Source organism: Haemorhous mexicanus, chromosome 11 (assembly GCF_027477595.1).
Source record: "Haemorhous mexicanus isolate bHaeMex1 chromosome 11, bHaeMex1.pri, whole genome shotgun sequence".
Taxonomy (NCBI): domain Eukaryota; kingdom Metazoa; phylum Chordata; class Aves; order Passeriformes; family Fringillidae; genus Haemorhous; species Haemorhous mexicanus.
The window spans coordinates 10933726-10952801 of NC_082351.1; the positions used below are offsets into that span (position 1 = coordinate 10933726).

Below are 19076 nucleotides of genomic sequence, written 5' to 3' on the forward strand. Positions count from 1 at the left end.
TCCTCCTGTACACAGGTAGGGCTGAATAACCACTTCCTTTACCTTGCATTCATGTCAAGTATTTATTGCCATTTCTTTTGGGTACATTCAGCAAGTGTTTGATATTGGCTTTTATTGCAGTAGTTTACCATTTTTGACCCACAATCAATTTCTTTCAGAAATCTCGATCTATTTCTGGTGCTCCACTAAGTTCTTCCTCATCTTTCATCCATGAATTAGAACTTTCCCTCCCAATGATATACTTTTTGACACAAATTTAATCCTGGTAATTTCAGACTGTTCCTGTTGCTCCCAAATATTTTGAATTCTCACAGAATCACTAGGTTGGAAGAAACCTTCAAAATGATGGAGTCCAGCCCATGCCCTAACACCTCAACTTAAACCATGGCACTGAGTGCCACATCCAGTCTTCTTTTAAACACATCCAGGGATGGTGACTCCACCACCTCCCTGGGCAGACCATTCCAGTATTTATCACTCTTTCTGTAAAAACTTTTTCCTAATATCCAACCTATCCCTTGGCACAGCTTAAGACTGTGACCTCTGGTTCTGTCTCCAGGTACTGCCTGGAGAAAGAGACCAACCTCCACCTGACTACAACCACCTTTCAGGGAGCTGTAGAGTGATAAGATCACCCCTGAGTCTCCTTTTTCTCCAGGCTGAGCACCCCCAGCTCCCTCAGTGGTTCCTCACAGGATTTGTGTTCCCAGCCCTTCTCCAGCCTCATTGCCTCCTCTGGACAGGCTCGAGCATCTCAAGGTCCTTCCCAAACTGAGGGGCCAGAGCTGGACACAGCACTCCAGGTGTGACTTCACCAGTGCCAAATACAGGGAAAGAATGACCTCCCTGCTCCTGCTGGCCATACCATTCCTGACACAGGCCAGGAGCTGTTGGCCTTCTAATTCCATATTCCAAGGGCCAAGGAATGACCTCCAGCTTCATGTCATTTGACAAATTTTCAAGGAATCTCTTCATCTAAATCCTCAATCAAATTATTAAATTGCACTTGGTATTGGCCAGACCTTTCCCTGCTTTTCCAAATTCTCTTCCTAACATGACAATAATAAATCCACTCTGAGAGCACATCTGTCTGAGAAGTGCCTTCACCTTATGTTCATTTCATTAGGCTTGGAGTCCTTAGAGGGAAACAGCATCACTGAGCATGTAATATGCTGAGCCTTATTTTTGTCAGGCCCAGTTGGAAACTCTCATGGATGGTCTGTCACCCAGGAGTCCAGGATTGGTGAGAATGGCCATACTTCTCCTAAAAATATTTAGAGAATTTAACCAGGATATCTTTCTCCTCCTCTTTTTACCTGTGTAGTACAAAAGACACTTGTTATGAAAGGAAATAATATTGGTTAAACACAATCACTCTTAGATTCATGTTGGCTGTTTCTTTCCATGTTATTGTGTTGCATATGATTGTGAATTAATTGTTTAATCTCTTTTGCTACAGTCTTTTTGGGTAGTAAAATCTAGGAAGTGATTCTACAAATTTTTTCCTTCGTTTTGAAAATATTTAAAAATCAGTTTCCCTTTTCTTGTCCTTGGCATGTCCTTTGCCACTCACAGATCCTAAAAATATTCACTAATATTTTCAAGATTATTTGATTAGTTTCTCCAACAATATGTGGGAAATTTTATCAGGCTTCATTGATTGAAACACATATTACTTATCTACCATTTTTTTCCAAATATGACCTCACCTAATCCCATAGTTAAAAATGCTTGTCATAGTAACTACTCAAATTAAACTGTCTGGTGAAGGCTGAAATATATAAACCTTTGACTAATTGAACTTTCTCTACAGTTGGGTTCTGTACAGTTCTTTTAGGATTTGCTTGCACACACATTTTGTTATGACTTGTGCCTCACATGTACTTGCTGAACAAAGCAAATGTTTTTGACTGTAAAAGTTTGAATTTAGATGATGGTCCTAGATCCAAGGTGTCCTCTGGCCAAGTATTCCTGATTAGTAAAGAGAAAACTTTGCATTGGCCCCTATTATTCCAAGGTATGTATTCAACTGGCACAGTGCTGTTCAGGTCAGCTGGGTTACAGCAATGGTTTATAACATTTAAAAATGTGGCCTTTTTATCACAGCATCCTGGAGTATTTTAGAATACAGTTAACTCTTACAGAACAGATTTCTTACACTATTTAGTGGTTTAAAGATGACACCTGGCATCCTCAGTTTCATGTGCAACTGAGTTGGCAACCTGTGCAGGTTAAGGAAAAAATAAAAGTAACAGTCTCTTTTTGATTCCACAAGGCTGTGTGAATTCTCTTCAAGTATCATTTTCTATTCTGCACCCTTGAAGATCATGCTTATTGTCATACTGCACGTTTGGAGAGCAGGAAATGGAGTTAAACTTTTTGTATTTTTCTCAAGTAGGGTTGTTTTGAAAAATCAGCTGTCCTTTCTGTCATGTGAATTCTGCTCTTTAATGTGACTCCTCTGAATTTACCTATTTTCCAGAAGAAAATCAGAATTTTTCCAAGATTAGACAAATTGGAAGAAATAAATCATAAGGTCAAAAGACCATGCACTTACCTTTAGCCTGTAAATGATGCTGCAAATCTTGGTGACCTGGTTAAATTCGGGGGTTAAACAAAGTGCTGCACACTGTTTCTGTCTTTAGACATTTGTTCTGTATCCATGGACTTATTTTAATGTAAATAGTCACCTCGACAGCTGTGTCCCCTTAAGCACATTTTATTTAGCAGCTGGATTATACACGTCACTTGGCAGCCATGGATTTTCAATTTTTCCCCGTGCCAAGGGGGCAGCTGGAATAATTTGAGTGCTCATTAATTTGGGAGAAATATGAGCTGCAAGTCAGACAACACGAGTCTTCTGTGTGGTGTTGTACAAGGATAAGCGGATCAGGGTAGAAGCAATTTGCCCTGTCCCAAGGGGGTCTTCGTTTCTTAATAAGCTGGTTATGAAAATTCTATTTCTTTGCAGTTTAAAGAGTCTAATTAGAGCCTGTAATTTCTCTCATATAGCTGGAGTGGATGAAGGTTAACATTAGGCCTCCAGAGTCTTTTCACATTCATTTACAGACTTAAATCAGGTAATAGTTTGTAGCTAATTAGAATGGTGTATTAAATATTTAGTTTGACTTCACTTAGCTGTGAGAACACATGGATGCTGTAGGGCTAAAAAAATTATAAAGAAGTACATTTAATTTTTAATCAAAGATAAAGGCATAGCAATTTTAATACTGACTGGTGTAGTGTGACAGTCTGAGCAGCAGTTGCCTTCGGTTGGTTAAAATGTCAAGATAAAGGAATTTCATGTCTATTTTATGTTCTTGCTGTAGCACTTTGAAGTTTCAAACAATTCATGGGTGTATATGCATAGTGTCTGAAGGATTAAATATTTTTCAGCATAGCAGACAGTTTTTGTGTAAAATCTCATTCATTTTTCTATCCACTAACTCAGCATTTTCAGAAAGATTTTCTTAAAGAGGTTTGTAGTGTTTCTACTCACAGGAAGTCCAACAATAAGCACACTTTCCTACCAGAGTTTGCCAAGCAGTGGGTCTGCTGTTCCATCAGAGCAGCATCTGTGTTTACAGCTCCTTCTGCTTTGGCTGATTTTGTATTTCAATGAAGTAAAGTAATCCTAAAATTCTATGCACAAACTTTTTCCTGTTCTTGTAAGCGTTCGGTTTTATTCTCAGGCACAAGGTGTGATTCCTGGGGCTGTCCTGTGCAGGTCCAGGACTTGGGCTCTGATCATCCTTGTGGATCCCTTCCAGCTCATTCTGTGATTCTCTTACATCTACAATTTACAAAATTCTTTGTGCTCTCTGAGTAGACATCATACACTTTTCTGTGGTACATTATGAAAATCTTCCTGTTGCAAGTTGAATTCTTTGAAGCTGAAACTTTTGCTGCTGAAGTCAATATAAAATCTGTCATCAAATTCAGCTGTACCGAGCCAAACATAGGCTTCCAAAGTGGAGATCAGCCCCACATTGACTTTTACCTGAAATGGTTGGTTCAAAGCACAGGCCAGGGGGATTTATGGCTCCTTGTAGTGAAGGAAACCTTGCTCAATTCAAGCCTGCATGAAATGAGACAGATATCCTGAGCCATGAAATACAGAACCTCACTTCAAAACAATTCTGTAAAATTTCTGCAAATGGATCATATTTTATTAAACTGGGCATTTTAGTAATGCCTCCTTGTTAGAGCAGGAGTGGATATGGATTGAGTTTCTCTGGATTTATTTTAATGATTTTTTTTTTTTTTGGTGTGAAATTTATTCTACAAAGCAGTTTTATTGATTAAATACAGAGCACCCAACCATTGCTACACACCTGCATGATACAAAATGACATTGCACAGATGTAGCTGTGATGTACCAGGGAGCCCAGAAGCACCCTACACCTTTTATAATTATCCTTCTACAGTCTGATGTCTAACAAACAAAAATTATGTTCTGTTCACTTTTATCTGATGAAATATTTGTCATGCCTTTTTACCACATTGCAGGACCCATACTTATTTCCAGGGGGAGTTGTGTGTGCTAATTCCCTTGACAGTGAGTACTTTGGTACTATTGCCTGTTTGCTTGTGTGCTAATGTCATTTTAGTTCAGACTTGATCCTCAACTGCTCATCTTGCTAAGATTTCCCACAGTTCCAGTGAGCTGACTTCTTTTGCAATAAACTGAGTGCAGCTCCCCCTTGCCTTGTCTCATGGGTCACTTATATCCTCAGTGACTGCTCTGGGTAGCAGTGAAATCCCTTGTTCATTTGTGAACAAAGCTGTGGGTCTAAAACTGGAGTACCAAAAGTGCTGAAATACTTCAAACTGAAAAGGGAAGAATCCTGATGAAATGGTGACTGAGTAATTGAGACAAAACAAAGAAGAAATATACTGTATCTTTAACAGAGGAAAAAAAAATTAAAAAAGACAAGAGGTGTCTGTAACCTCAAAACAGTCAAACCTTTCTGACTGTCAGCTTGTTGAGGCCTCAGATTCTTGGCTCACGATCTCTAGCTTTAATCTCAAGTTTCCTCTCCAGCATTTTTTGGATGCTAGAAACTCCATTACAGACTGGTAGAAAATCAGTGATAAAACTTCTAAATATCACCTTATTTTCTTACACTGCTTTCCCAGTTGCCAATTTTTATAAAATGGTTTATGACTGCAATAATCCCCTCAACATCAGCTGTTATGGGAGATAATAGCTGGTTGTCAGAGCATTAACCACCCTTGACTTCACTTTGGGCCATTATGTAACAAAAGAATGAACTGGTGGTAAAGTTGCCAGGTGTATTAAATTATATGATGAATTGTAGAGACTCTGTAGTGGGGATTAGTGTCCAAAAGAGACTAGTGGAGATTGCCAAACCCATTATCTGATAGGACTGCAGGCTGGACAAAATCCCGAGGGTGAAAGGGCAGTGCTTTATCCATTATGTCATCCTCTAATCTGTGTCTGCACCATGCACAGTCAAGTACACTGTAAATGAGTTACCATTGTTCTGTGTTACATCCTGGAACTGTGTAATTGCAGAAGGGGAGACCTTGGCAGTATTTGGTTACTTAGAATTTTGTCTGATTTTCATCTTTTCTCATGGATTCCTGCAAAAAAATTAGCTGATATACAAGGAAGTTGAGTAGAGAAGTAGCTGGAATTGGGTGAGCCTCCTTTTTCCACAGGAGCTCCAGTTAGGTCCAAGAAAGTTGGTTATGTCATGGCTTCTGCTCTAATCCCTTCCCCTTCTCTCCATCCAGACAAATTAATTTGTTTAGGCTGCTATTTTGCATGTAAGGAAGAAAATGTGTGTTCTACATTTCAGCAAATCCTCCAGGATTTTGAAGAATGTCAATATTAGGCATAGTTGAATTATGCTTGGGTGGTTCATTTAGGCTTGACTTGTTAATGGTTTGTAGTGACTGACCTGGAATCTTGCAAATCAAGAATGGAATTGAAAATTTCCTTTGCTTTTCAGATGACAGCATAGAATTGGTTCCTAGCTCCAATAAATCTATTTCAATTTACTTTGAAATAGTAACGTTGTTATAGAAAACTGATGTCAGGTAACATTTGAAAGTTTAGAAAAAGTGAGTTAAAATTTTCCTCTCCCTCCTATACCCCATGTAATTGAAGTCATTGTGCCATGGTTGGATGTACCAGTTGAATGATATAAAAAGCAGAATAAATAAAATATTTTAAAACTTAGAAAAATATTTCTAAAATCATTCTTCAGTAATAATTTGTACTACTTACACCATATTTGCAGGGGCTGTTTAAAGATTTTTATTCACACTCTCTATATAGCTGAAATATTTATAACACAACCCCATGGGGCTCAAAGTAATTTGTTACAGTTATAGCTCATGCTGAAAATAGACATTACATTAAAGGCAACAAGCTGGTTTGGGGTAATCTCAGGGTTTTGGGTTTTTTTGAAGAGTAGTCTTTAGAATGTAAATTCTTAGACATGGTCTTAGCCAAAAAATTTTATATTATCAAAATCTGCGAGAATTGTTTGCTGAATTGACTTTTTAAACTAGTAAGAGGAATTTAGTACATTCAAGCTACACATTGTTGGACCACACATTATTGGTTGCCTGTTTGCCATCATTTACATTGCTGCACACTAAGCAGGAAAGAGCTGGAATGGATTGGTGCTTATCAGACCTTTTTTGTCAAAGGTTTTTGTTTTGCTTTTAAATACCATCTCCTAAATGGTTATTTGATAGCATTTACCTATTTGCTCTGCCACATCTTTACATATTATTTATTGCTAAGCTCCTGCTGTGCTGTTTGTGCCACCTGTGAAGGAATTGATTTTATTCAGTGCAGTGTGACCAATAATCAAGGATGTGTAAAATGGCTAAAACTTGTGTCCCATGTAAAAATCCTGAAATCCTGTCTTGTTTTGGGTTTTTTTTTTTTTTTTTTTTTTTTTTTTTTTTTTTTTTTTCCCCCACAGCTATGTGAATCATTAAACTCTTTTAGGGAAACAATAAGCCCTGTGCTAATAAGCCTTGAGCTGGTCACTTTCTCATCAGCTCCTATGTCCTTGCACAGTGTAAAGCAGCACAATCCCATCTCTCCCTGCTGGCAATGCTTCTCATGTGTTGGGTGAATTGTCACAGTGGGAAATTATTCTTTGTAAATCCTCAGTTTCATTAGAATTTTCTGTAAATCAGCAAAGTATGTCAGCACATGTTCAGGGCTAGAAGAAATCTCCTCATTGATGTCTCATGTAAAACATGTGGCTTGTTGGAGTTTTCCAAAAGGAATTCCCAGCAGCCCTAGACCAGAGAGCAGTTCCAGAAATGCTCCTCACCGGTGAGTGTGGCACAGTGCTGCTGTCCCCTGACCCCAGGGGATTATTTGCAGCACCTTTTCCTTTTCTCCTGCAGGAATTTCTGAGGTAGGTCTGTGCTAAGAGCTGTTGGGGATGTGGATGTTTGGGTAAGCAGGGCACAGCTTCTTGATGTGTGGTTTTCTTGCAGTCTTTGCTTACAAAATCTTGTTTTCCAGGGACATAGATGTTTCAATTATTTGGGGTTTGTTTCTGCTACCTGCCCCATCAGATTTTAGAGTACAATGTATGGAGTTTTAATATGACTGTAATGCAAAACATTATTATAAAATTTTCTGGGTACAGTGTGCAATTGCAGGAAGAAAAAAACATGAGGAAATGTATAAATGTAAACTTTCCCAGAAGAGGTATTTTGAATACAGCAGGAGGAAAATTAACAATGAAGAACCTTTTACTGAGTAACTTAACATTTCAGGATTCAATTTCATGAGGTAATGTCTTCAATTTCATGGCTTCCTTGCTCTGAGTGCACTGCAAGTTGAGGCTTTCAGCACCTCACAGGGCAAAGGTCTCCAACAGGACAGGAGATATTGAGGTAGTGCTGCCTTGCATTGCATCACAGCTGGCTTTGCACCTCTGCTCAGTAGAATTTTGTGTGCACATCTAGATCATTGTCTTCATGGAATTTCCTGTTAACTTCTCAATGCAAATAGTTGTTTGTTTTTGGTTTTTCTACTACTTCATAATAAAAAGTGAACTGAAGTTTAAAAAAGCTGTGAAAATGTTTAGGGATAAATTGAATGTTCAAGAGTCACTTGGTATTTCTATTTCTCTTTTCCCATCCCTGTTCATGGCCCTGTATGTTATGCCTTTTGCAAAAACCAGATGCACTGAATGCACTTGGAATTTGTGTTTATTTTTGGATTGATTGTGGGTGTATCAGTTAAAGTTGGTACCTATAATACATCTCACATTGACACATTTTACAAGTTCAACAGTTTTCCCTTTTCAGATTTGGAAAGGTTTCTTGGGCAAAGACCTGGGGCCTGTTCAGATTTTTTTTTTTTTTGTTGTGGATCTTGCTGATTATGATGAGTGAATCTAGTAAGACTCTCAAAATTCTTTATGGCTGCATCCAGACTGTTCCTCACAGGAAAATGTGGGGTTGTGCCATCTCCTTAACACAGGGACCAACAGAATCCCCCCTTCTCCCCCTGGTGTCTTCTGAGGTGAGGTGTACAAAAGGATTCTGGGGGGAGGGGACTAGGAGGATGAGATTATGTGGAGAAGAGTGGTATTGAAAATTAATCTGGAAGTGTTGGCAAGCCCAGAGTAATGTTGGGTGGGAAGCATGAGGTGCCTATGAAAAGCTATCTTGAGAGCTCTCACCTTGAGAGCCCTGGAACAGTTAAATCAATTCTTTTTTGTGAGGCTGCTTAGGAGTTCAGACAATCACTTGCTCTCACATTGGCCCATTGTTCCCAGTCAGTCCATTTACTCCTCTATGCAGAGAATAGCTGAGGTGTTCCTGGACCACCACAGATTATCACTATGGGAACTTGAATTTTGTCCCTATATCCCACTTAAATTCCATAGCTCTTGCCACAGGATTATTTTTATTTCTTGCTGAGCCAGAAAGGAAAGGCTGTTTTGCTGAAGGTGTCCATGAAATAGTTTGCAGCTGCAAACAGAGGTCTGCACTGTCAGCTTCAAGCAGAAGTCCCATTTCCCCTCCCACACAGTATTTAAGGTTTCTGGGAATACTGTTTTAGCAGCTGTTTGGCACAAAGATATGAATTCACAGTTTCATTGTGTAGAATCTTGCAGATTGACTTGCCTTGCTTAACAGAGATGGGAGAAGGTCCCTATTCTCTTCCCTGCACTGCAGGTTTAATGGAATTTCAGAGGTGAGGACAGTTCAGGGACTGCAGATTAGCCCACACATAATGGATGGAAGTGTTCAGTGGGTATTTCAGATGGAGTGCTTAGCACTGAAATAGCTGTCATTGAAGTCATCATTCTTAGCTTTCCTCACTAATGGTTGAGTGTATGCATCTCTGAGATTTTAGAGAAACTTTCTATCTGGAGTTTAAAGGTTCAAACTTCAGAATATTCCCTGGCTGTAAAAGCAAGAAATTTGCTAACAATACTCTCTTTTTCTTCCAAATTTGAGGGGCTGGAGTAAAGAGTAGAGAGCAACCCCTTATGTTGTCCAAACCATGATCTGTGCCTAGGTAAGGCAGCAAGAATGAAAAACCAGAGACTGGAAAACCAGAGAGAGCCAGATAAAAATACCAGCAATGTATGCAGTTATGTATCTGCTTTTGATTCAGGTGTTTTACTCAGTGCAAGATTTACGTTCAGCTTTGTCTGAACTGTTGAAATTGGAGGTTTGATGCTTTAACATTGGTTAGTTCTGCTGTGTAGATGGAAATAGTTGCCAATGTAGCTTGTGACAACTGCTGGCATGTTGTGCTTCTCACTAGTTTAGTATGGGCTTACTGGTGTGGACCAGAGTGCCCAAATGGTGACCATCAGAAAATGCACTGTGGGAATTAGTTGGTTGCATAATATGAATTGGATTCCACAGTTTGGAACCATTTGAGCTTTTGCAGCAGTCTTTTGGTGAGAAGAGGAACTGAATGGAGTCTCTTTCCAGTGAGTGACCTTTCCAGGTCAGGAATAAGACATAATAAGAAGGTAACTTGTGGGAGGTTTCCACAGCTGCTGTTCTAAATATAATTAAAATACATCAATCTCAAATGGTATTCTTTGCCATTCAGCATTTGCTTCAGAAAATTATGAAGTGAGAAAGTCACAAGCTCTAATAAAGTTTCTAGTTCCATTGTCCTTTCAGTTTCTTTCAGCTCTCACTCCATGTTCTGTGAACATTGGCTTAAAAACAGCAGTCTGCAGCACCTACTGTGCAGAAACAGCAAGTGTAATTGAAAAGGTTAAAGGTTAAAGTTTTTGCCCTTGGAGTAAGCTTTGCTTTGTGTTCAGTGAATCTGACAGCTACAATTTTCAGTTTTGTAGATAGGATATAGAAATTCAAGACTAGTGCATCTGCCTGAGAATATTTTTTTCTCCAAACCTAATAGCTCATGATAAGCCTTAATAATAGTTGATATAATACCTTGCAGGTCAGACACAGAAAATATTTTGATTCAGGCATCTGTTTCAAGTATCTTGTAAAGCTTTCAAAATTATCCAGGACTGAAGGGTTCTCTTTCTATAATGTTTTTTGCCAGAGAGGTACTTACACCCTCTGAGGCTGATTCCTTCTCTGATGGAAGTGGTCTCTTGATTCAGTCACAGCTCTTGGATATTCAAAGGTGTTTTTCTCATTTGTCTTATTCTCAGTTAGCCAGAGCATATGTAGACTCTGTAAATGTTGTTACTGGATCTTCTGGGATGTGCCCATAACAACTCTGAATTTACTCAGTCTCCCTTGACTGAACATGCTCTCCATATGGATTCAAAGGAAGTTTTAGTGTCCTAACATTCTGCTGTACCATGAATTACCAACATAGGTGCATCAGTGTGTACCTGCATAGTGCCCATATCTATTAAAGCTACTAGTTTACATTTTTTTATTTTCTCTAAGGTCCAATAAAAATAACAGAATGGAACAGACAAGCCTTATGCTTCCTAATCTATTATTAATTACAGAGATTTTAATCACATGCCTCAGTATACATACTTACTGTAATATTATACATATTTATCTCCAGACTAAACAATATTAGTGCTATATGTGGGTTGTTTGAGTAAAATAAGCATTTCCTGCAATCATTTTGCAGAGCAGGACTGATATGACACACTTACCATTCAGTTCCCTCACATGTACAAGAAGAAAATTCAGTAGTCACAATTAACAGCTTTATCTACCAACATATATCTTACCTGGGATCTGAAAATATGGATGGACATTAAATATGGTCCCTAATGTCTAATCAATGTACAGTGACAATTTCAGTGGTTATTACAATGCTGTGTAATTACAATGTCCTGTTTGGCACCATAAATAGCCCATCACTGCACAGGTCTCATCCATGGAGAGCAGTTGAATTAGCTTGAATTTGTCTTCCCAAATCATTGTAGTATTTCTGTAACACTGACTTAGTTATATTTTTATGTATCTGCAGTAAAAAAACCCCAAAATCTGTGGCCACAGTAACTTTTTTCCTTTTTATTGGTGTTATACATCCAGAATTATCACATAGAATCCCTATCCAGAAGACTAAAACTAGTTTAAAAGGTGTGTAGAACCAAACTTGTTTTGAAAAATGGGATTTAGAATGTAGAATTATCCATGCAAGTTATCAGTTGTAATAATTAATAAATTATTACCATGGTCTGATTCACAAGGTGGTGGGTCATAGGTTGGACTCCATGATCTCAAAGGTCTTTTCCAACCTAGTTAATTCTGGGATTCTGGGATACTTCTGCAGTGTATAGTTACTGCTTTTCCCTGTACGCTCACAGGGAATTAAGTTTATGCTGGTGGGTTCAATGACCTGATGAAATGCAAATTTAGGAGTAGAAGAATAATCAGAATTGTTTTCTGTCAATCTTGATCTTGAGGATTTTTCTCACTATTCTGAATGAAGTGTTAAACAATATTTGCAATACCTATTCATTTGTCTTTAAGGCCAATGTAGAAGGAGACTTTAAAGTATCAGTAGCTTTAATTTTAACTGAAATACCTTCCTGTGATCCTGTCGTGGCTGTTTTCTTACAATACTACCATGAATAATAGCCATTCTATTAATTCATAAACAGTATAGAAAGGGGTATTTTAAAATTATAGTGTGACTTGTATAAAAGACTTTTTTTCTTCATGCTGTCCATAGTAAACATCCCTTGTATAACATGTACCATGGAAAGTGTGTAGAGGAAAGCACACAATACCTTGGGATGGGGAAGGAAACAGCACTTCATAAATTTGGATCACTTACCTTCTAGCTCTCTGTTTTATAGATTCCTCTATTTTTTCAAGTAATTACAATTAGCAGATTTTTATCATGCTTAAAATATTTTCTAGCAAAACTAAGTAAACTAGATATAGAAAATATGCTCATCAAAAAATCATTTTAATCCTTGCAACAGTATCCTAGAGACAGCCCATTCCTCATGGTGATCCAGGTTACCAGTTTATTGAAATTTTATTTTTTGTAGGCTACTTTGCTGCCTGTGCCTGTTATCATGCTTACTGCTCATCTGTTTAGATAAGGCTGGTCTCCTTTTATTAGGAACACAGTCTAGTTTGATTCTCTATAGATTAAAGCAAATCATTAAGTATAAATCTCTCCGAGTATTCAGTCTCATCATGGGCTATTTTCAAGCATCATTTGCAGGAAGATAAAACATGACAGTGATTTATGCTGTATTTTGAGACTATAAATCTCACTGTACACTTTCATGTGTCTTTGCAGAACAAAGAATTTCTTTATTAATGCTTTCACAGTAATCAACAAAGTATAAAAGCACCATTCTTTTGTTTAATGTTGTGTTCTTTAGGGTCTTAGAGTTGGATCATGCAGACTGTTGGACTCAAACTTGCAACACTACACCATCAGTGTATAGACTTTAAACCATATAAATCACAATTCAGTTCTGTGCATACTTTATGTTTGAGAGGCTGGGGAGAGTTTTGTGATTGGAATCTGGTCTCTAGGCATGATGATAACACAAAGCACTGTGTATGCCTAGAAACAGGATGTGGCCATTAAGAAAATGGATAAAAGGGCAGTGAGAAAATAGTGTCCCAACTGATAGTAAAGAGGGAGACTTTCAGAGTGGGGAAAAAAACCTATGGGAACTTGGTATAAAGTCAGTTTATTCTACAAATATTATCATTTGTGAATGAGGGAAAATGCTAATGGGAAAAATTAGAAGTTTTTATTAATTCCAAAATGAATGAAATGATATTAAAGTGCTACCTCTGAGTACCTGTCTCTGTGTTGACATGATATTGTGTCATGTGAACCTTGAAAACTGAGGGGAATTATCTTGCCTGGTGTTGCAGATTCTTTATCTACAGAAGTATTTGCTAGTTAAATGCCTCTTCCCCTACATAATAAAAATTTTCTGAATTCATAAGTGCAGAACAGATTTATCTGAAACATACCATTTTGTACTCCAATGATTTTAGTTTATTCTTAATTACACATTAAGCATAACTGTAGTTAAAGGTCAGATATTAAACACATTCAAAAAGATCAACCATTCTATTACACAGAACAAAAGCCACATTTTTTTCAGGAAGACTTTACTGGCAGAAATATATATTTTAAGCTACTGTACTGCTTAACCAGTAATGCTTTCTTAGAAGGGGTTAGTCCTGTGAATTATACATCTGTACCTGAAGTTCCACTGGAGGTGTTTTAAATGCAGCAGCAATTGATTTATCTTTTGCATTTTACTTTCAGGTCCGTATTTTTACCTATCTGATTGGAAGAGAGGCTGCATTTGCTGATAACCTGAAGTGGATGGCCTGTGCCAACAAAGGTTGGTTAACCTTCTTCTGTGAAATCCTTGTTTTCAGAACCCCTGAGCTGAGCCCTCCTGCACATCTGACCCTTCTACAGATTTGGTGTCACTGGCAACTAATCACAGAGGATGGCTTGTGTTCTTTTTCCCAGAAAACAAAAATACTTAATTATCTTGTCACATACAATTTAAAGAGCAAAACCTCCCAATTTGAATTTTTCTTCTTTAAAATAGGGATGAAGCTTTTGAACTATGTGGTCTTAAATTTTTGTTCAGAGAACAAACTAATTTCAAAGCATTTGTTCTCTTCTATCTGTTATTACTCAGAGTGAGTTTGGTTTCTAAGAACAGTGGGTACAATCCTGCTGAGTTAGGCATGGTATGTAAAGCATCAGACATCCTGTCCCTTGAGGAACTGACAGTGTAATTGAAAGAAACTGGTTTATATCCTTTAAGGAAAAGAGCATTAAAACATTTAAAATGCTGAGATGCTGCAGTAAAAGGATTGACTAGTATAAGAAGGAATGATTCAGGAAAAAAACAGCCCTAAAACCCAATTAATCTTCAGGTTTTCCTTTTTCTTCCCTCTTGGAAAAAAATGTTCTTTTTTTCCATTGTGCCACATTACATTATGATGAATTGCATCAGGTGCTATCCATTTAGTCATTATTTCTTTAACTACTGTTATGTCCAGCTGATGGAAATTACTCAGTTTGAAGTCTTGTCTTAATCAGCTAATATTACACCATAATTTAGTTTAAATAATAGTATAAGAATCCTTTGAAGCATCTTTTTTGAAGACAATTTAATCAACAAAATCTTTTAACTTTTTAGCCCAGCTCTGCAAATTCATAAAGATCTAAGTACAGCAACTCAGAAATTAGGACCAGGCAATGGAGGCAGCCTTAGCAGATCATCTGGTCCACGTCTTCCTCATTCCCACAGGGGAAAAGTGGTCACCTTTGTCATTCTTCAGGCCCACTTTGTTCTTTTCAGAGCCATGTTGCTTTGAGTCAGAGTCTTACTCATATGAATCAACTAAACAGCTTAATGACTGTTACGCCTATAAATTTATTTCCCTCTCAGTTTAATAGTTACAATACCTGCTCTCTGATAGCTTGTAATGTAAAAAATCTTCTACCTCTAATCATTAATTAATTTTTTTTTTTTTTTGGCTTTGAAAATCACAATTGGAAACAGCATGTCATGGTCAGAGAGTTCAGGTTTAGATTTTTCCTGGCAGTTTCCACTTGTCCATTTTATTTCAGTGAAATGAGGGATTACAGCACAGCAGATGAGGGGTGTAGTAAAGCTGGTCAAAAGACTGGCTGAATAGCAGGACTGCAGTTTACTCCATGTGTGGGTGGGCCAAAATGTGTTGTTGTCACTGAGGGTGAATGACCCTAAAATTAATTTTCCTTGCAGTGATTTTCCCCTTGGAAGCACAGCATAGATGAAGGCTGTTTGCAGGGTTTCCAGCTGACTGGACTGTGCTCAGCAGCCCTTTCCCTCAAAATGGGTCACAGGGGAAATTCACACCACCTTGCAAAACTTCTTCAGCTTCTAAATTCTGATTGTGAAACCTTGAAAAACCCCAAGCATGTTTTTCTGTTACATTTTTCTGTTTAAGTAGGGCGTATCTAGAGGGAGCTTGCTTAATGAAGCAAAACCCCACACCATTCTAAATACATTAAAACATTCAAGATCCCCCAAATCCCTCTAGAGCGGTTTGTGGAATTTGCAGTGATTTACTCTTCTGTATCATAAGCAAGTGCATATTAAGGAAAACAGGATTTCCTAAGATTGTGAAGTGAACAAAGGTGGAAATTTCCTAGTGCTGAGTGTGCATGTGCCAGATGTTAGCAGTAACATCTAGAACTTAGAAATGAAAGGCACTGCCTTTCCCTCAGCATCACTTCCAGCAGAAAGCTGCAGAGATAAAGCTGAGAGTTAGTGCATTACTTGCTAACCAAACAGCTGGGATTAATTTCTTTTTTTTTTTTTTTCAGTAAAATTCACTATTGCAGTAGCAATTTGACAACCTCTCTTTTACTTATTTGGTTTTTTAAACATTTTGTCCCGGGTCATCGCTGTGCTCAGCATATTATAAAATGGACAAAGGGCTGGATTCATCAGTGCAAAGGAGCAGAGGCTGAGAGAGCAACCTAGAGAAAAGTGCTGCACGTGTCAGGGAGCTGATGGTGGCTCCAGCCCAGGCAGAGGACAGATGAGCCCCGAGGCAGGTTGTGCCCCAGCTGGAGCAGTTGACAGACCATTGTATCAGCAGAGGAGAGCTCTGTGCAGGAAGCCCCCCTCTCATCCATTCCCATTATTAGCATGACCCCAGCCCTGCGTGCACGGGGGCTCTGGGGTGGCAGGCAGCCAGTCACTGAGCCTCTTCACCTGCTCCAGGGGCTCCTGGGGAGAAAGGGGGAACCTCCTTGGGACTTTTACAGCTGCACAAAACAGGGAATTCACTCCTTAGTCCTTACCCAGAGGATTTTTAAATCCTGCTATTGTATTAGTTGCAAGAGCATTGCTTCTCTTTTGCACAGTGCCCAGGAAACGAGAAGTACTGTGCTCCATGTAAAAATCAGCTGGAGGCATTCTGAAAAGTTATCACTCTAATGGTGGACATTTTAGAGAAAAACATGCAGGGACTGTGTAATGGGGAAAGGCAGCCCACATGCAGAGCATAAGTGTCTGTCTTTTACCACATTATTATACATCTCTCATGCTTGTCATTACCAAATCTTACCCATTTCCTTCACGAGTTTTTTTCCTGCTGGGGAGGAAAAAAAAAAAGGTAGTGCTGACTGTGAGGGGGCTCTGAGGTGGCATAATTCACACACCAGGGAACTGAGGAGCAGGTGTTGGAATGCAAAACTGGAGCATGGATTTGCTGCTGTTCCTGGCGTGGCCTCAGCAGCTGTGCACAGGGAGCTCAGAGCAAAGTCTTTCTCTTGATTATGTATTGACATTTTCACCAAATTAAAAGGACCAAATAAATAAAATTCCCTAAACAGAATATTGAATATTTTAACAGTATGAATAGTATATATGAGTAAAAATGCCATACTAGGAATATTTGAGATCATACTATAATCAAATTAGTTTAAAAAAAAAAAAACAATGCATCCCTTCTCCTTTTTATTATTAAGTTGAAGATATCCATTAGGATACTGCTGCAGCTTGTTTCATTTTATAGATCCCTACTCAAAAGTCTGTTCTTTTCACTGTGCCTTAATTCACACACAGATAAAATTAATGCAGGAACATCCATTTTGTAGCATTTGAATTATGGGCTGGTGTATTGATTCAGAAAGTTCTAGATTCAGACAGACCATCTTTGCTGGCCTGCCAAAATTGCCCCCATCTACAAAAAACAGCTCAGAAGTTCTTTGCAGCTGCCATGTTTTCTACTGAGCTTAATCAAGCTTAATATAGCAGCTCCACAGAAGCTCTGTTCTTGTCAAATGATCAAAATTGTAGTGAGGCCTCTTTCATGTTGGTCTTTTCTCATTAACAGAGAGTAAATGAAGGCAAGTGATGCATTTAAATAAGGCCTGATGAAATTTTAGCCTTGAAATTTGTCAGTCCTTCATCACTATTGCATGATGTGGGCTCCAGATGCCAAGGTTGTGATGTGTAAGGATACTTGACATCTAAGCACTGAAAAGGGAGTGGTGACAGCTCAAACAGCTGAGGCTCTGCTGTTCTCAATGCTGTCAGGTTGGAAGAGATGCTATGAAGCATTAACAAGGCTGTGATCACCCAAGCACACTATTCTAGTTGCAGCCTACATTTTCTGTGACCTGCCCTATTTGTGAATGACATGTTGCTTTTTTAATTTCAGTCACACTGTGTAGGGATGAAGGTTTCAGAGCACATGCAATGACCATTCTGTTACTGTAGCTCTGCTCCATCATGTTTCTTGAAACAGGAAGAAGTGGGTGAGATATTGTTGGGCAAAGGTAATACTGGTTCTAAATTTTAAAGCTGACAGCATTAAAAGAAAAAAGCCCAAACCATTAAACAAAAATGTGGTCTTGAAATAAAAGTACAGACAGTGCAGTGGTTCATAGCAGTGTTGGAAACCCTGGCCTTGAGGGCTGCCCAAAGGTTTCACTGACTCTGTTTTCACCATTTATTACTCTTCGAGGCTGCTTGTGATGAAACATTGCTCTTTTGTATCTTCTCTTTGGAAATAAGCAAAAAACCTGGCAGACATAAACCACATCATACTTCTTGAAAACTTCTTTTATTTGCTCTCTCTAACATGGAATTGTGTGTTTTCACAGGGTTCTTTACTCAGATCTCTACCCTGGCTGACGTGCAGGAGAATGTTATGGAATATCTCCATGTTCTCAGCCGACCCAAGGTCATTGACCAGGAACATGATGTCGTGTGGACTGAAGCATACATTGACAGCACTGTAAGTCTGCATCAGAAACCAAAAATCTTGTGCTAGAAACACTCATTATGAGTCTGCTCTCTGTTGCTGGGATGTGCAGTGTAAGAATTGGGACTTGATATCTTTATGCTACAAGCAAATAATTCAATATTACTGAGCTTTAGCTGACATTTCTACATTGTAATTACATAGAAAATGCTGAAAAAATATAAGTTGCAGAATAATTTTGAAGTTTATGATGTCCAAACCTACATTTCTTTTATTAATGAAAAATGAGCATGGAACAGATATTGATTCTATTGAGTAAACATTTTTTCTATATGTTTTAGAACATGTCAATGAGTATGTGGGTATAAAGACACAGACTGACAAGAATCAATAGTTTTAGTGTGGAAAGGAGAGTCAACATTCAACTGTGATGTCTTGAGAATTTTGAGAAGGTTCTGCCTTTTGAAGTGTATTGAATGGGTGATATGTTAAAATAATCATCATAATTATCCAATTTGAACTTGACCTCCCTGTGAAATACTAGAGTTAAAGCACAACTTTCTATTATGCAGTGACTGAGCTCTTGTGGTACTTCTGCAGCATGTGTGGTAAATCATCAGATTTGCAGGTAAAGGTTGTTCATGCTCATGGATTAGTCTGAAATAGAGTTTTATCTATTTTCTTTTGCTAACTATATTTCCTTTATTCCAATTAAAATATTTGGGTTAGTATATTATCCATAGAACAAGAGTCTGTACAAAAGTCTGCCATTTAGTACAGGAGATGCCAAATATTCAGTATAATGGATCACAAATTACTCATGACACAGATGTTTCTTTCTTCCTGTTTTAAATTTTCACTTGATGGGTAAGGTG

At 38.2% G+C, this 19076-nt stretch overlaps 1 protein-coding gene across 10 annotated transcripts in view; it reads left to right on the forward strand.

Moving 5' to 3' along the window:
• CACNA2D3 (calcium voltage-gated channel auxiliary subunit alpha2delta 3) overlaps positions 1 to 19076 on the forward strand; it is a 414102-nt gene that overhangs the window by 260998 nt on the left and 134028 nt on the right. For all 10 annotated transcript variants that reach the window (XR_009487851.1, XR_009487850.1, XM_059856396.1 and 7 more), the window contains 2 exons: positions 13739 to 13817; positions 18101 to 18234. Coding sequence is in view for 8 of the 10 variants with exons in the window: in XM_059856396.1 (XP_059712379.1) it covers positions 13739 to 13817; positions 18101 to 18234 (213 nt within the window). In the remaining 2 variants the exon portion in view is untranslated. The remainder of the gene's footprint in view (positions 1 to 13738; positions 13818 to 18100; positions 18235 to 19076) is intronic.